The following is a 17,975-nucleotide window of genomic DNA, read 5'->3' on the forward strand; positions in this document are numbered from 1 at the left end:
TTATACTAAACTCCAAATGAATGCTCCATGTCTGTTGGATGTTTCAGTATTTGATAATCTATAAATCTTCTTTATGTTGTTGCTAATGACATAACTAAATACGTTGTATGATGTGTTGTAGCATTACCTGCGTTTACTGTGTTCAGTTTAGCTTGTTGACAGGGAGAAAAGCACTTTTTTGTCTTTTGTATTTTTTTTCTTAGCAAACAGCCTTTACCAGATGCATAGTTTGTGTTCACCTCAGCCCCTGTCTGAACTCCGAACTCAGTAAAAACTATGGTTCTTTATTTCTGTAACGTTCCTCTCTCCCCTCTGTACAATTCACAAAGTCCTTGGAATACACCCAAAGTTTTCAAGCATTTTCAATCTTTCAAATAATCGCGAAATCACAGTCAATGCACAGCCTCTAAAATGTGTTCTATGTTGTGTTAACCATTAACCCTAGAACACTAACGCTAAAAATAGTCACAGTAACACTAACGCTGGGTGTATTTCACCCGATGTAGGCTAATATACGGTATACCCGATAAAAAATACTTCAAAACTTTAATCAAAATATATTAAAGTACAACAATACATGGAAACTTGAGGTACTTTTCCTTTATTTCCCCTTATAAAAACCTCCCTAAAACGAAAAAATAAAAGTATCATGAGCGGACTGTATAAAAAGGCTATAGAATGTGTGAAAAAAAAAATCTAAAAATAAATAAATAATGGAGCTGGGAACTTGTTCTTTGGTCCACCCATTCCTGGGACGTGGGCCTTGTCTGGTGAAGGCAAGTTATGGTGTTTTGTGCCCCCAACAGAGCCTTCAAGGCAGCGCTGATTAAGGTTAGGGTTAAGGTTAGGGGATAGGGCCTTTCAGGCAGCTCTGCCTTGAAGGCTCCATTGGGGGCACAAAACACCATAACTTGCCTTCCCAGTGGGAGTGATAAACAAAAAATTTCCTTTTTTGAGAGGGAAAAATATAGCCTATATATATATATACATATAAAAAAAGAAAAATCTTTGACCATGTAAATTCCCTTTGACATTACCACTAAGTGAAATTTTTCATAAAAATTCCAAATAATAAATATTACATGCAAATTCCAGGAGCACTTTTACTTCTACCCTAGCGTACATACAGTCTCCATACTCTTGCATTGGAAAAAAAACTATACACCATCACTAACGCCAGGTGAAATTCACCCGAACAACTGCCTGCTGAAAAAAACAGGGATGGTAGCATGGAACCAATTCTACTTTCTATAACGTCATTTAGCAGTTTGAAGGTACTAAAGGACCCAGGCAACTCAGACACCAGCAACACAGTGAAAATCATGAAAACACAATCGGATGGGTGAAATTCACCCAGGGTTAGTGTTCTACGGTAAAAAAAATAATGTATATATAAGAATAATAGTTTAACATGCAGCTGTGGTGAAAACCAACCTACCGACAAACACTAAGTGGCCAATCATTGGTGGTTTCACATTTTTAATATAAAGGTCAAAGGTCAAACTGTACATATGTATTTACAAATACATTTAAACATGAGGTCTGTAAACATTAATCAGATACCATTATCAGGAAGCGTTAGCTCACAGCAGCAAATATAAAGTCTGACTGCTTTGTCCACTGTCTCTCTACTTGTCTTTGAAAAGGGAAGAGAAGAATCCTTTCCCTCCTTCTCCCTTCAATCTCAAAGACTTGCTTCTTTGGAGTCCGCCTGTGTTCTCTTTTTCTCTCTCTGCCCTCCTTCTCTCCTCCTCCCTTTGCTGGACCTGTTGACTGATCACCAGCCGCATGTCCTCCTGCAGCAGGGTGCAAGGTTCAGGAGAGAGAAACAATGGTCTGCTTAATGTACCCTGAGCTACTTGTAACTGTGTTAAGAAGAGATGGTTTAGAAAGCAATGTCCCCACACACAGACTCACCTGCCAGGACTCCAGCTCCTGGGACAGATTCACCTTGTGTTGGATGGTGTTGAGAAGCTGCTGAGTAAGTGTGTCTTTCTCCTGACGCGCGATGACCAGTTCACTTTCTAAAGAGCTGGACAATGAAACGATAATTAGCTAAACATTTATTCGCCATGAGTTCAAATGAACAAATATGTTGTTGTGTAGCATTACCTGTAGCTTGGCTGTCCGGGACTGCTTCTAAACGGCTTGATTTCCACCCGTAAAGACTCCAACTCTTCTCGTTGAGATTGCAACTGCAGTGTGAAATTCAGAAAACGTACGTATTGTGACCGTCCTAACATTTTATTTTTCCTCATTCGAAAACCCACCGATTTCCATCATATCTATACAATGTAAAGATCCCCTCCAGGAATATCTTAAGAAATACAGAAATATTTTGTGTCCGATGTGGGGTTTCCACAGAATAAATTCAATACATTTGTCCAAAAAAAAAAAAACTCCTTCTACATGTACGCTACACGTCTTCAACTCATATCTTAATTGAGCACAGAGATACTGTGAGGATAAATATGGAACAGCCTTCTAGTGTCAAGACCTGCACGCATATAATATTGCAGAATGAAGGGCGACTGAAGTAACATTTTTTAGTTGAGGGGCACTTTAACTGTAGCAAGATGCAAGTTGTTGTATATATACCGATGTAAGCTATACACTCTGATCTTCCTCATTTAAAGTTTTGCCATTGTAATCAATTTAAATAACTTTTCATGCTAAATTGATTGTATGTACTGTATATGTGTGGTTGTCTAAAGTTCAACAGACCTCCTCTTTGAGCACTTGTATCTGTTCATCTCTTGCTTGCAGGACAGTGGAGTGAGCTAGGAGAGCATCTTTAGCCTGTTTCGCAGGAGAGATACACAACAACACAACACACAGATAAGGTAAATAAGGTAAGTGAACAAACAAACAAAAAAACAACAACTTAGGAGTGTTTGTGCTTTTGATCCAAATGTGCCTATACGAAGAGGGTTAGTATGATTGATTTATGAAAGGTTACTACAACAAGACTGACTAACTAACTGAGGCCCATTAACTGTTTGTGCGTGTGTGTGTCTACCTGTGACTGCTGGATTTCACTAAGCAGTGACAAAGGTTGTGTGTAAGTACTGTCCAGAATGCTCTCTTCTCCCAGGTTCAGAGATTTCTGCTGAAGAGAACGATTCAAGGTTCTCAACTCAAACACCACTCCCTGCTCCTGCTCTAGCTACACGTGCACACAGAGACGAACACGCGGTGAGAGAGGCACAAACCGACAGGCACACACATACACACACAGGGCTTAAAAGTTGTAATGTTAGTAACTTCTGTTAGAAATAAGGACACAAGGACATAACATAAGTAATGAGTAACGTATCATGCAGCACAAGGTTAACCCTCTGGCTTCATCTTTAAACTTTCCTAAATATACCAGCCTTTCACCAAACCCCCGATGCTCACCTCCGTTTCTTTCTCCATCAGTTTGGTTTGTAGCTCTGACAGCCTTTCTCTGAGTCTCTCTTTCTCCGTGCGAAGTCTATTGCTGTCCTCCTGTGAGACTTTTAATTGTGCCTCCATGTGTGATAGTCGCTCCAGCAAAACTCTGTTCTGTAGAGGAAGATGGATGAACAGAAAAAAAACTCTGAATAAATCGTACAATGAAAGTGATACAATTTTTGTTTTTGCAGACTATGATTATGAAATAGTTATTACATTGTGCTTTGGCTGAACATTAAAATAAATGTCATTTTAGTTTAGTAATTTTGAATAGAATATTTTAATTAGTGCTCAGCAGCAGAGCTGTCGACTGGAGAGCTAGACATAAGTCAGACAGACTCAAGTCACCAAACCAGGATTTTGAGATTTTATTTGCCAAGGTTTGGACTTGGTCAAAATCCCAAAACAAATACAGCTACAGGAAGGCCTTGGATAGCACACCTGGGATATATTAATTGTAAGGCATAACTGCACCTTAGGATTTAGACTTGGAGGAAGGACCCAAGATTTGACTTGGACTTAGACACAGCTCTACTTTCTCTCAAGTTGTTTTATACTTCGAAACTCTTTGGCCAGGTATGACATTTAAAGCTTTTAGTGTGTGACCTTACTACATCCTGCAGCACTAAAGATGGCATAACATATCCATGGCTGTCAACCTCTGACATCAAATAACTTGTGCAAAACATGAAATAGTGACGGGTAAAGATACCTCTCCTTGTGTGTTCTCTAACTGTGTGAAGTTGATATTTCTGCTAAAAGATGATTCTTCCATGTCTTCTCTGATGGAACGGAGCTCTGTCCTCAAGGAGTGCTCCAGCGTGACAGCCTAGGTGAGAGGATGATGCACAGGTTGAGAAATGCACCTTTTGTTCAATGAGTGAGAAGGGCGAGACACCCTGAGCCTGCTTGTCTGCATTTCTTCACCACACACACACACACACACACACACACACACACACACACACACACACACACACACACACACACACACACACACACACACACACACACACACACACACACACACACACACACACACACACACACACACACACACACACACACACACACACACACACACACACAGAAACGCCCAGCATTACAGCATTGTACCATAATGTTTTCTTTGGTGTGTGTATTAACAGCTAAGTGAGGAGTTGTTAGTTCTAAAAATGAACCAACCTCGGCTAGCTGCTCCACCAGACGCTGGTTGTGATTGGCTAACTGGGTCAGCTGCTCGCTCTCATCCCTTCGCCGGTCCCGCCCCTGGCTGTGATGTCGCTCCAGCTCAGACCTGGATTCGGTTAAATCTGCAGCCAGGTCCGCTTCTCTCTGCCCCGATGCCAGTTCATTCATCTCTAGCCTCCTCTGGAGAACGTGCTTCTCCTGCTGCAAAGCCTGACACATTAAAACACAACATGAAGTGGCTTGTCAGTTGTCAGGTGTGTCAGGAGAGAACACAATGGGATTCAGTTAGACCACAAACAGGTCTCTTCCACAGCAGACAAACACAGAAAACACAACTGATAACATTATTTTCTATTCAAGGGTCCCCAGTAAGACCTGACATTATTGCATCATTGCAAAATGCAGCTTAATGGAATTGAGCCACAATTCATTTTATTATTTACACCTGTGCTTTTCCTTTCACAATGTCTTCTGTTCCTATTAATTCGCATAGATTACCTGAAGTGTAATAAAAAAAATACTTAAAGAGGACAAGCCGTGTTCAAAACAACCTAAATAAAAACACTATCATGGCTGCTACAACTTTTTTTTTTTTTTTTTTTTACTTGTTATTATGATAGAAAAATGTCAGATAGATACAGCCATGAACATCTCTCATCATATTTTCTTTCTTTCTTTCTTTCTTTCTTTCTTTCTTTCTTTCTTTCTTTCTTTCTTTCTTTCTTTCTTTCTTTCTTTCTTTCTTTCTTTCTTTCTTCTTTCTTTCTTTCTTTCTTTCTTTCTTTCTTTCTTTCTTTCTTTCTTTCTTTCTTTCTTTCTTTCTTTCTTTAGTTTGTTAGAATTACACGACTTTACACCTTTATTAGAACTGCCCTGCAGGCCAGAATAAGTTAAAAGTTGTTTGCTTGTTCCTGATAAAGTTTTTCTTATAGTGCTCCTTTAGTTTCCTTTTCAATATATCTTTAATTCACTAGGCAGATTCATCCTCACCTCCACCTCTCTCTCTCTCTGCTCCAGAGAGGTTGCCAGCTCTTCATTCTTCTCCAGTAAAGCCTGTCCCAGCTCGGCGGCTAGAATCAGATCCGTCTCTATCCCTCCTCCGCTCTCGCTGCTGCCGGGAGAGGATGTGGATGAGGGGAGAGCGAAGGAGAGCGAGATTGAGGAGGAAGAGGAGAGGGGGAAGAAGGAGTCCTCCAGGCTGGGCGACGGGAGGCTGTTTTTCCTGGGGGTGAACATTGTTGACAGTTAAGGGCTCCTAGGGGTCACTTGGAAGAAAGCATCATCCCAGGTCCTTTAGGGCTTGTAATCCTCACTCATGAGGACAGCCATTGGTTTCTTCTTTTTCTTTTTGCTTTGTAAAATCAGGAATCCTTTTCTGGTTCTTCTGGTCCAGGAGTGATTGGATGATGAGACTATTTCCCAGTTTTGTAATCCAGTGTATGTCCTTGCCCAATGTGTTAGTCACTGTGGCACAACTGATCCCAATGCTGGTGCGATCCAAATCTTCTCTTTCTCCCGGATAACTCTGCAGGCAAGAAAAGAAAGAAAAAAACTCACAAAACGTATTATTTTACCGTACATGTGAGATTCAGGACATGCCTTATGTGAGTGTCAAACTGGTTGTGTTCTAGTAATATTATCTCACATGGCCTTTTAGGAGGTCTTTTGTCTGACAGGTGCTTTTGTTACTGTGACCGAAATACCAGCTCCACTATTATCTTTGTTCTGCTCCCCTCCCTAAATTCCAAAGGCACTGTGCTCCACTATTTTCTACCAATACAACACAGTCTCAAACGTTCCCAGAATAAATTATCAAGTAATCAATTCCCGTCAAATCATTAAGAAACTTCACTTTGAGACAAGCTCAAATGTGTTGAACGTGAAAGTTTTTTGCACCAAACAAGACATTGCTATCACATATTGTTATTGCTTTTCACTCCAGGATTGTGTTTATATAAATTCTTCGAATATAAAATAAATCTTATAACAATAAAGTTTCCCCCTGATGAGAGGACTGAGTGTAGGCTACATTTAAAACATAGTCTCCTCAGTCTCCCATGACATTTCTGTCTTTAAGCCTGACGTCACCACCTGCCATCTCACTGTTTCCTAGCGCTCACTATGAAACCACCCCTTTATCTGATTGAATACAGATAAAAGTTGGGTAAAGAACGCACCCCTACTTTAACATAATCTGTTTCATCACAAAAGCTAACAGAACTTGTGGTTACCCATGTTTGTTCTGAATTTGGAAGGAACAAAAATAAAGTCTGTCTTACCTGACAGTTCCCATACAACTCACACCAAACAGGTATGGTCTTCCTGTTTGGTGAGTGTACCTGTGTCAGTGAGTGTGTGCATGTGTGTCTGTGTGTGTGCTATTGGGAGTGTTTGCACAAGAGAGGCTCAGCTGGTTTCCTTGGCAGTGGAAACATACAGTATGTAAATACAGCCAGTGACTCCACCTCCAGAGTTTAAACAGGTAAAGAGACCATGAGGGAGGAATACACAGAGACAGAGCACGCAAGATAGCGACGGTGTGTGTGTGTGTGTGTTCCCGGTAAAATAGCAGCTGTTCTGACATCTAGTGGCTGAAAATAAGAAGTGGAAAAACACAGATCAACTCTGAGGAATGTGTTGTCAAAAAATTGTTTGAGCAGGGGAGGTGGGGTATGGGGTTGACACAGGGTGAGAGATGGAGAGAGAGGGGGAGGTCAGGACACAAGCAGGGGTCTGTCTACTCTGTCTCCCTCCTCCTCATCCTGTTTACCTGCTAGGAGTGTTAGAAAGGAGCTCTTGTGTAGGAGGTAGGGGGCAGGGAGAGAAGAAAAGGGGACTGCCATCACTACATCTCCTTCCAGGGGACGGCAAACAGAAGGAAAAGGGAACCAAAAAGCCCTCAAGTAGTTCACCGGGCGTAAAACAGAGCAAATTGGATTGTTGGGAGTGTGCTTGCAGACATGCCTTGCAAACTCTGGCTTGTTCTTTCCTTGTGGCTTTTGCTGCCAACCTCTGAAGCTGGAAGGCCGATGCCTAAACTGTCTGACAAGAAGCTCTGCGCTGACTCAGAATGCAGCCGTAAGTAGCACTACATCAACTCCTTCTTGTACTGCTAGTGTAGCTTACTATTTGGTGATCATGTTTTTTAACTAGGTAGAATGGCATATACATAACTGCGAAATTCCCTTCATGCGGTGCCTCCTGTACTTCCCCAACTCACAATACTCTCCCTCTATACAGATCCTATCTTGATAGCTCGTGCACTGCAGGACTACTACCCCGGAGACTGCAGGTTCATCCCCATCCGACAGGGACAGCTCATCTATGTCTATGCAATGCTAAAGGATAGAGGGAACCTCTTCTGGGCCGGAAGTGTAAGTTTAATAAAAGGAAGAATATTTAAGGTGTAATAATAACTAATACGGCATATCTCTAAACCAAACGACTTTATAGGTCACCACATATGTACAAAATATAGATGTTCATGAATTTTCAACATTAATGCATGTGACTAGATACTGCCAAGGTATAAGAGAAAAAAACACTCTCTTTCTCCACCTCTACCTTTCTAAAACCTGTGTTCCAAAACCCAGATCTTCTCCCTGTTATGATATCATAAAGGGAGAAGCCATGCCCTCTCATTACCAACCTAAGCACTACCTTCACCTGTGATAAGCACACCCCCAGATACCCCTATGGCAGTCCGCCATATTGACTATGGCCAATTAGAGCAGAATGGGCGTTTTGGAAGGCAGGGCTTAGCTAAAACCAGAGCCCAATAAAGAGAAACGTTTCAGACAGAGGCTGAAAAGAGGAGATTCAGCAGTGGCACTGGAAGAAATATAGCTTTTTTTGGAAACTAAACTTTGAAAACTTTGAACGTGAAAATTAGAACAATTTGTGACATCTAAAAAAACCACTTCATGTATCTTTGATGGGAGACATGAAGAAATGCGGTATCAATGTGCAGCATTCACATTCTTCTCTGTTGTAAATCATCTTCTGCAGGTACAAGACTCCTATTACGGACAGCAGGAGGCTCGCATCGGTCACTTCCCCAGCAGCGTAGTGGAAGAGACGCATCCTCTCATGCCAGCGAGCACCGAAGTCAAGACTACTGTAGGTGAACTCACACACAAATGAAAACACCCAGGTGTATTATGTGTTGCTTTCTCCTAATGTTATGTATCTTCTTATTTCCAGAAATGGGACTTCGACTGTAATTGAAAAGAAAAACAACATTCTTGTCAACTGCCATACAAGATCCCTTTTTTTTCATCTGATCTTTCACACATATATATGTAGGTTTGAGTTACCACACTGTTGATTATTCTGCATCTTAGAACAACATCAGCTCTCCAGCAGGATTTCTTTGTTAGGGTTTCAAAGCTCTAAAGAGAGAACCATCGCTTCTTTTCGTTCTCTATTTGTCTGTTTTGTTCTCTGTAATACTCCATCATACTGATTATAGCTGATCTCCCAGCATTACGTTAAATAGTGTGTGTAATTTGTGTATTTTCTCTGATTCACACATATTGTACTGCTTATTTGTTTGGTGATTGTGTGTCACTAAATACATAAGGGTTGACTTGCAACGTCAGCTGATCTATTACAGTAGTGTCTAATGAAATATACTACAAATCATTTAATCTTGTACTTTTTTGAAGATGGACTTCAAAGCAATTGATAAACATAAATTTCTGAAATAATGTATCGGAAGGTTTACTGCCTTAATTTCCCCAATATTTGATAGAGACAATTTGAATAAGAGAAATTACATTTCCAATGCACAAGAAAATAAATTGCAATGTTGAAAATGACATGTCTATCAAACTGAAATAAGGCACCTACCTTGAACATTATTTGACAGAAAAATTAAAATGATTATTACTTAAGTCTAGACCTGACACAAATGAATAAAAAACCTGTATGCATAATCTTGACTGTTATGGTTATAAGTCAAATAAAAGAGCAACTTTGGGGTGCCTTTAGCTCAGTTGGTAAGGCGTCCCCCTCCCGGGCTGGGCCCAGCAGCAGACCCGGGTTCGATTCCCGCCCGCGGTCGTTCTTTGCATGTCGCTCCCCTCTCTGCCCCATTTCACCTCTGTCTCTCTGCACTATCAATAAAGCATAAAAATGCCGAAAAAATATCTTTAAATAAAAGAGCAACTTGTTTCACCAGTTTCTCCCCAGGTGTGGTGAATGTTATGCTAAGGAAACATAAATGCCACAGACTTAAAAGAGCACACAGCAGGCCAATGATATTGAGTTTCAACATTCATTTATTTATAGCTTTCTTTGTTAATGCTGCAATTCCTTCATCTACAAGCACATGCACTCACTGTCACATTCACACACTCACACATACTTTCCTTAGCAGCTCAGAGGCCATGCACCCCAGCGGTAAAGGAGCCCAGTTATAAAAGCTGTCTTTCTCCAAACATTAGTTCCTCCCTCATTTCTTACTTTCTCTTCTGCTCATTCACACTCTTTCTTCCTCTCAACAAATACACATCTGGTCCCAAGTCCTTTGGTGGCTTAAAAAAAAATATTATTAAGTAAACAAACTGATAATGACTGTATATGCCTCCAGAGAAGTCCGCCATCCTCCTCATACATACAGAAACACAGTCAGCATCTTAATCATACCCACTCAGACAGTACCGTGCACTGTGGATACCATTGCATTGAACACGTTTTGTCTGGTATCATCTTATGTTGACAATTTGAGAGGAAGTCTTCACATTTCCACTTATGTAAATTGACTCTTTAGCATTTCTCATTACAACTGCAGTAAGGTAGTTGGTGCTTGATTAACAAAGATTTACAATTTTGTCACTTAACTGCGGGGCCAATACAGAAATGATACAACGTTTAAATGCCTGATGAAGAAAAGGAAATGCCTTTTAAAATTTGAATACATTTACATAAACAGTAGTGTGGATAGTTTTGGCAGAGAGGCATGGTTTAAACTAACTTTAAAGAGTGATTATGTGGGCCTGTGATAAGGAAATTAACTTCAAGGACTCCATTACTAAGCAGATCACCCCGGTATGTTTAAAATAACTTATTTGCAATGTCAAATATAATGTGTTACAAAGGCTCAACCTATTTGCCATTGGTTTCAAAGTGCCATTGTCGTCCAGACACATCAGACCAACATTGTTTTAGGAATTATATAGCCTGCTGGTTAATTAGAAGGTCTAGACATGTACACCCTAACTCCTATGTGTACTGAATTGCCAACAAAACTGTTAAATATAAAAACAGTCAGCACTTGGGGTTAGTATAGTGAAACAGTGTCAGGAGCGACAGACCCGGCTCTACATTTTCTGTTTGGGTGTTCCATCTTCACAGGAAATAGGAACGGTGCGCTCCGAGCCAGAAGATGAACGAGGTGCCGTGATCATGAGCACACCATCAAAGGACAGACTGGAGGTGATGTCAGCACCTGACACGCCAGCAGGAAGCCGGTACTTCCTCACAAACTCTCTTGACACAAAGCCATGGTCGTCCTGGAAACACAAATAGTATGTCAGCAAAGAGATCCATTTTGTTTGTCTATTTTTTTTTGTCTACATATCTCTTGACAGTCCCCACTAACCTGTCTGTCTTCATGCTTGGCATGTATTGTGATGAACTCGTCACTGACACTGACGGACAGCTCATCTGGGGCAAAATGCTTCACATCCAGATAAATGACGTAGCGATCCTTTTCCATGCGCATCTATACAGATATTGCAACTGTTAGGAACAGAAACATATATTTTGCAGCCTGAAGAAAGCTGGGCACATAATTTTTTTTGTTACTGTCACCTCAGTGCAAGACTCATACCACAGAGACTGGTATCAGTGGAAGAGAGTATTTTTCAGTGGCATTTTGACTTCATTTCAGAAAAACTAATCTTACATAATAAAGATTTCTGTGTTTTCTAATGCATCCAATGGCTTGTCTAGTAATTCTACATACTACAGTGCATTTGTTATTGATGCTGATTAAATTATAAGCAGCATCAGAAGAGATATTGGTAACAAAGTTGTGGGTATTTGACATATAGACAAAGTGATTATTTCGAGGAAACAGGTGAATTTTACTTTACCTCACTGTGCCCATTGTCGGACCAGTTGAACCAGCGCATGAACGAAGGACGCATCCATGGGAAGGACCAGGTCAATGGCCAGATTAGTGGCCAATCAGTGAGAGGTTCGGACAAGGAGAGGTCAGAGAGGCGACGTGGGAAGGCCCGGCGGTACCAGGGATACTGGATGGGGATATCCATGAGGAGATTCCAGAGGAGTTGTAAACAAAACAAAGATGGTAGGCGGACTCTTGGTTTGACTCGGTCTGAGGTGGGTGTTGCTGTGCTCTTCTGCCCTGCTTTTAAAGGCCTTTCCCTCCCATCCCAGCCAGGGCCCTGTCTCTGTACACATCCTCTGCGTCCCCCTCCCCTCCCCTCCGTCCCATGCACACTTGCACTTCGACTCTGCCAACAGGCTGATCTTTCTGGTACAATGATGTCAACTGTTTATCCCTCCATTGCCCTCATTGTTTCATTTATCTGACTGGGATGCCTCTCTCTCTCTCTCTCTCTCTCTCTCTCTCTCTCTCTCTGTCTACAACTCTCTGTCGCTGTCTCTCCCTTCATGAGGTGACTCTGGCTCAGAGTACTGCTGATGCCCCTATACTCATTCCCCAGGAAATGCCCCCGTCTGGATCTGTGTGTGTGTGTGTGTGTCTGTGTGTGATCCTGTGTGTGTTTGTTTGAGGAATAGCTGCCAGAGCATTAGCCTGCTGTGCTTTGAGAGCCAGAAGCTTTAGGGTTGTGTGCAGAATGGATGTGAGGTTGAATGGGAACTGATGAGTTTGTATGGGACCGCATTAGGTGACACTCTAAGCGTGTATCATTTTGCTATGAGCTCAGATGTAAAATATGAAGTCCTTTCCAAATGTGCCACAGTTGTGCCAAGCAAGTTTATTTCTGTCTCTGCTTCACCCCCCCAATGTAGTTGTCTCCAATGTAGGGCTGCATATAGGCTATTCATTTGTAAGTGGTAGATTGGGTTATTTCTTCATTCAAAACATACTTTGTCTATGTTTTTAAAAACATTATCATGCTTTTTTCTTTTGATTAAGCTAAACTGCCCTTTTTTGGTGAACTTCGGGGTGTGTCTTATTATATAGGCCTCATCAGAGTCGTTGAAAACTGTTTTTCTCAACAACCTTTCAATGACTTTCGGCCTGATAATAGGGCTTACTGTGTTTTTCTGCATGTGCTGTGATGATGTGTTCCACACTTGCTATCTGCCACGAGTAAATGTGTTTTAGCAACAATTTGGGGAGGATTCAATTCCAATTTACTTGTAGGCCTACCTTTCAAATAGCCGAGGCAGCGGCTATTTATTAAAATTGTAGGCCAAGGCCTAGCTAGCAGAGTTAGGAGAGACTCATGGGGAGAGTAGTAACGCCACTAATTCCACCAATTGGGGATAAGATAGAAGTGATATAATTCAATTATCAGGATACAGAAGCAGACAGATCGTATAGACATAAAATAAAAAGGATTTTGAGGTAAGAAGTATTTTTTTGGTGAGGACTAAATGTAGGCCTAGTTTACTTTTCCTAGGCTACATAAACAGATACAATCATATAACGTAGGCTATTAAATTGCAGTTATTCAGGCAAAATGTGATAGGCAAGATGTTTTACCTGCCAATTTTAAACTACTATAGGCCTACAGCTAGTTAAACAATGTGACAAGGTGGGGCTGTAACATATGGGCTGTAACACATCCCCTTAACCACCAAGCCTGGAGCCTACTCCAGGCTTAACAATGTTCATCTGTCACTTTTGCAACTGTGAATAGAAAACAAACAAACAAACAAACAAACGCACACGCACACACACGCACACACACACACACACACACACACACACACACACACACACACACACACACACACACAGGCCTAAACATAGCCTACTTCCATTGTCTTTTATTTTTTATCTAGCCGACATGTTCTTTAGGCACATATAGAACAAACATACAAACAAAAGTGGGTAGTTTATATGAAAGCTTTTCAACTCTAGCTATACAATTCAGCGAGTTACATGCGGTTACATGTTGAAGCAAAAAGTGTTATAACGGTACCCGGAAGCTGTCTGTTAATGGTCGTTACCATGGTGACGTTTCGTTTCTTTTCCCAGTCGCTCTGTAGTAGTTTGTTGTTGGATATAGCTGTTAGCTGACAGCTGCTAGAAGTTTACGCCATGACCGCACAAATAGACTTACCGGCCTCATATTACGGTAAACTCGATAAAAGAAACCCAGTTATTTCGGCCTTTGAACGAGACATTAATTCGTTTACAACGCTGGTGAGACGAGTCGCTTCTTCGACGAGCAAAGGCGTCTCTTATGCCAAAGGGTGAGGTTTAAGCTAATTGAGCTGGCTCTTAATGCATGGTATTCCCTAAAAAGCAAAACTTTGATGTGAAACAGCTAGCTATGTTATTCCAATAGCAGCTGTAAACTTACATCTCACACACACACACACACACACACACACACACACACACACACACACACACACACACACACACACACACACACACACGCACGTACGCACGCACGCACGCACACACACACACACACACACACACACACACACACACACACACACACACACACACACAAACAAAAGAGTTGTGGTAGGCTATATTTAGCAATATGTCTGGGCGTTTATTAGTTTTAGCAAACTAAGCATAAGAACAGACAGAAAGTAGACCTACCAGCAGGGTTTCGGCAGATCCTTCTTCTTTCAAGGCACTTAATTAACTTATTTAAACATAAGGTTTTTAATGTCTTGAATCAATCTTTCAAAAGTCTTAAAAATGCTAAGACAAAAAAAAAGACTAACCTGCCTTAATATAACTTGTTGGAACTTTGTGCAGGTGCATAGCTAACATTAATTCTGGGCCACCAGAAAATGGTTTTGCTGTGGGCCTTAATTTTTAGTAGAATAACCAGGGAGATCTCACCTTTAACTCCTTGCTTTCCATCAGCACGATGACCTTATCAGGGGGTTTGTTTGCATGCTTGGTCAAATGTGCAAGCAGAAAAGCAAAAGTGCTTGCTGTCTGTTTCATATTCAGAGTGCCATATAGATAGATATACAGTACAACCTATGAATCAGGTGCTCAAACTTTGGAATAGATTTTACATAAGGCAACAAACAAAGTTAATCAACCATGTTTTAGTGTCCTGTTACCAGTTTTGTAACATGATCAATTCTAACATAAGCTTTTTCTAAAATTTGATTTTCATTTTAAAGGGTCAAACACCTGGTTGAGATATGGAAAAAGTACAAACATCGACTACCTGCGAAGCTGTACCAGGAACGCATGTTGCAGATGTCAGATTTTCTCTTTGGGATAAAGGTAATTCACTGCAGCCACTGAAGCTATGAAGCTGTGGTTGATAGCTTTTCTATCAGCATTTCATCTAAAACTAATTAAATCCCTGCCTTATAATTACCTTTTTTTTATATATCAGTCAACATAATTAGGGTGGTAAAAAAAAAACTTAATCTATGTGTGTTTTGAGTACTGCTTTGCTTAGTATGCTTACTAGAAAATTAATTGAAGCTTTATACCAAATGCTCCAGACTCATAACTCATGGTAATTTATTGTCATGGTTTTGTCATTCTGTTCCACATTTCCAGCCCCGTTTCCCTATCTTCAGCCCCCTTAAACTGCCATATCTTATCCATCCAGCAGATGCCCTCAGACTTTCGCTTCTTTACCTATCTCCTGCCTTCTTCCCATTTCACTTATCAGCCACACACTGTATAAACTGGACCCTGCCCTTTGTTCCCTGTTAGCTCCTTAGCATGGTTAGTTTTGCATTTTGGACCATAAAGTTGTCTTCATAATGGTTCAGCTTCCAGTGTTCCTGCATGTTTCCCGGTCTTTATTTCTGATGATGTTCATCAAAAATCTGACAGCAGCCAATATACAGTCAAGTGCGAAAGTTTGTGAACCCCTTGAGCCTTTTGGAATTTTATTTATTTTAACCATTATTAATTCATTTTTATCAATACCAGTATTTTTTATATGAAATAACAGATGTTTGTTTATCAATTCAACATTTTTATTTTCCAGAAATCAATTGTTAAAACAGATAAAACAAATTATTTGACGAATGTTGTATGTGCAAAAGTTTGTGAACCCTGAGCTGCATTGCTTAAATCGAGCAAGGTAAACACAATCAGGTTGGCCAAATTGGTTGATGAAATAGACCAATGTAATGAGAGATCTTTAGGAAAGAAATTGGGTGGCACTAGATAAAACAGAGATAAAACCAGGTCAGTTTAGGCTCACCAAAGTGAACCCATACAGGTCAGACATGCTAAAAGGGAAACAAATCTCAGAGGATCTCAGGAATAGAGTTTTGATGTTACACATTTGTCTGGGGACAGTTATAAATTCATAAAAAAAAATTTGAGCTCAATCGGTCCACCGTGAGGCAAATCATCTACAAATGGAGAGCTTTAAGAGTGACTTAACATCTGCCTAGAAGTGGACTTCCTTCAAAAATATCCTCAAGCGCCACAAGAAAAGTGATTTTTCAGGTAAAAGCCAACCCAAACATTACACCTGGAGATTTGCAGACAATTTGAAACCACCATTATTCACTTGGGAGAAGGTTCTCTAGGTGGTAGGCAGAATTGCGTTTTTGCCCAAACATGGCGGTTTTGGTTATGACCAAACAGTTCAATTTTTGACTAATCTGTCCACAGAATAAGACTTCAGGTATCTCCAGGTGCTCTCTGGCAAAGTTGTGACAAGCAGTTTTGTTCTTTTTTGAGAGCAGAGGCTTCTTCAGCAACCATCCCATGAAAGCCATGTTGACTGAGTTTTCTTCTTATTGTGGAACCATGCACATCTGTCCCAGATGCTGCAAGAGAGGTCTGCAAATCACCAGATGTAATGTTTGGGTTGGCTTTTAACTGAAAAATCACTTATCTTGTGGCGCTTGTGGATATTTTTGAAGGAAGTCCACTTCTAGGCAGATGTTCAGTCACTCTTAAAGCTCTTCATTTGTAGATGATTTGCCTCACGGTGGACCGATGGAGCTCAAACTTTTTTTAAAATAATTTATAGCTGTCCCCAGACAAATGTGCAGCATCACAACTCTATTCCTGAGATCCTCTGAGATTGTTTCCCCTTTTAGCATGTCTGACCTGTATGGGTTCACTTTGGTGAGCCTAAACTGACCTGGTTTTATCTCTGTTGTATCTAGTGCCGCCCAATTTCTTCCCTAAAGATCTCTCACTACATTGGTCCATTTCATGACTCAATTTGGCCCATCTGATTGTGTTTACCTGCTCCATTTAAGCAATGCAGCTCAGGGTTCACAAACTTTTGCACATACAACATTCGTCAAATAATTTGTTTTATCTGTTTTAACAATTGATTTCTGGAAAAGAAAAATTTTGAATTGATAAACAAACATCTGTTATTTCATATAAAAAATACTGGTATTGATAAAAATGAATTAATGATGGTTACAATAAATAAAATTCCAAAATGTTCAAGGGGTTCACAAACTTTCGCACTTGACTGTACAATTACCATTCAGACTTACTTCCCTCTCCTCTGCATCTGTAGTTGTACCAGTTGGCTCTTTGGCAGGGCTACAGTCTACACCTGCTGCAGTTCATCTCAGTTAAGATAACTGACATCACTGATGTGGACCACTTCATGGTCTGCTTCTTCCCTGAAGGTTTTGATACAGACCAAGATACCTTTGCCATGAAGGTACACTGTGCTATATGAATGTATGCTGTTTGTCTCTGTATCGTAATATGTTTGTCTGTTCACACTGAAGTAGAAAGTGTGCAATGCTAGAACTGTATATGGATAACAGTAAATTGATCATTTACCTGACCACTGATGTGTTTACAGTAAATGTCTTGCATGTATGTGTTTGTGTGTGTAGATCCGTGCAATGCAGGGCTGTGCCCTGTGTATATTTGAGCAGGAGAAAAGGCACAGCGTCTTGAGCCAAAAGGGACTCTGTAAATTGCTCCGTGTTCTCAACTTCATTAGGATCATGATGCAGGCCTTTCAGCAACATGAACACTTCTACTGGCAAATATATAATGGTATTTTGTATAACAGTGTTATAACAGTGTGTATCAAATGTAGACAGAAATCCATACTTTATCTGCTCCTTTCTCATGATTTCCAGGTTCATTACACATCTTCACCATCTGCCGTTACCTGATGACAATGAATTGTAGTGCACAGGTACTTATCAAAGATTGTTTTTGCCTTCCTAAAAAGACT

At 40.6% G+C, this 17,975-nt stretch overlaps 4 protein-coding genes across 6 annotated transcripts in view; 2 read left to right on the forward strand and 2 right to left on the reverse strand.

Moving 5' to 3' along the window:
• Window positions 1-1,112: 1,112 nt before the first annotated feature.
• bicdl2 (BICD family like cargo adaptor 2) lies at window positions 1,113-7,020 on the reverse strand. 3 transcript variants are annotated; one of them, XM_080041343.1, is made up of 10 exons: window positions 6,906-7,020; window positions 5,617-6,151; window positions 4,621-4,836; window positions 4,148-4,264; window positions 3,400-3,546; window positions 3,020-3,166; window positions 2,725-2,799; window positions 2,113-2,195; window positions 1,918-2,032; window positions 1,114-1,796 (listed from the first exon to the last, which is right to left on the reverse strand). In XM_080041343.1, the coding sequence occupies exons 2-10, from the start codon at window positions 5,860-5,862 to the stop codon at window positions 1,629-1,631; spliced, it is 1,314 nt and encodes a 437-aa protein (XP_079897469.1). In that variant the 5' UTR covers window positions 5,863-6,151; window positions 6,906-7,020; the 3' UTR covers window positions 1,114-1,628. The 3 variants fall into 3 exon arrangements, with proteins under 3 accessions (XP_079897470.1, XP_079897471.1, XP_079897469.1); XM_080041344.1 differs by lacking the exon at window positions 3,020-3,166 and having other exon boundaries at window positions 1,113-1,796; XM_080041345.1 differs by lacking the exon at window positions 6,906-7,020 and having other exon boundaries at window positions 1,113-1,796; window positions 5,617-5,865.
• Window positions 7,021-7,586: 566 nt separating this feature from the next.
• Window positions 7,587-8,919, forward strand: mia (MIA SH3 domain containing; the record flags this gene model as incomplete). Its single annotated transcript, XM_080041349.1, has 4 exons — window positions 7,587-7,704; window positions 7,867-8,000; window positions 8,635-8,745; window positions 8,830-8,919. 4 exons carry the CDS (start codon window positions 7,587-7,589, stop codon window positions 8,851-8,853), a joined length of 387 nt encoding a protein of 128 aa, XP_079897475.1. The 3' UTR covers window positions 8,854-8,919.
• A 2,030-nt stretch (window positions 8,920-10,949) lies between these two features.
• LOC307260948 (alpha-crystallin B chain-like) lies at window positions 10,950-11,906 on the reverse strand (the record flags this gene model as incomplete). Its single annotated transcript, XM_080041347.1, has 3 exons — window positions 10,950-11,141; window positions 11,231-11,353; window positions 11,727-11,906. The coding sequence occupies 3 exons, from the start codon at window positions 11,904-11,906 to the stop codon at window positions 10,950-10,952; spliced, it is 495 nt and encodes a 164-aa protein (XP_079897473.1).
• Window positions 11,907-17,372: 5,466 nt separating this feature from the next.
• Window positions 17,373-17,975, forward strand: part of cfap54 (cilia and flagella associated 54) — a 55,368-nt gene continuing 54,765 nt past the window's right edge. Inside the window, exons 1-3 of the mRNA XM_080041445.1 lie at window positions 17,373-17,444; window positions 17,626-17,791; window positions 17,878-17,936. Of these exons, the coding sequence (XP_079897571.1) occupies window positions 17,388-17,444; window positions 17,626-17,791; window positions 17,878-17,936 (282 nt within the window). The 5' untranslated portion in view covers window positions 17,373-17,387. The remainder of the gene's footprint in view (window positions 17,445-17,625; window positions 17,792-17,877; window positions 17,937-17,975) is intronic.

The sequence above is a fragment of the Ammodytes marinus genome, assembly GCF_949987685.1.
Source record: "Ammodytes marinus genome assembly, chromosome: 14".
Lineage (NCBI taxonomy): Eukaryota > Metazoa > Chordata > Actinopteri > Uranoscopiformes > Ammodytidae > Ammodytes > Ammodytes marinus.

Bases quoted from the DNA above. Each gene is read 5' to 3' on its own strand.
- bicdl2 (XM_080041345.1), bottom strand. From the start codon at position 5,862: ATGTTCACCCCCAGGAAAAACAGCCTCCCGTCGCCCAGCCTGGAGGAC. The intron at 2,800-3,019 runs GTAGACACACAC...CCTGCGAAACAG, and splicing joins GTGAAATCCAGCAGTCACAG to GCTAAAGATGCTCTCCTAGC. The intron at 1,797-1,917 runs GTGAGTCTGTGT...ACCCTGCTGCAG, and splicing joins AGGAGCTGGAGTCCTGGCAG to GAGGACATGCGGCTGGTGAT.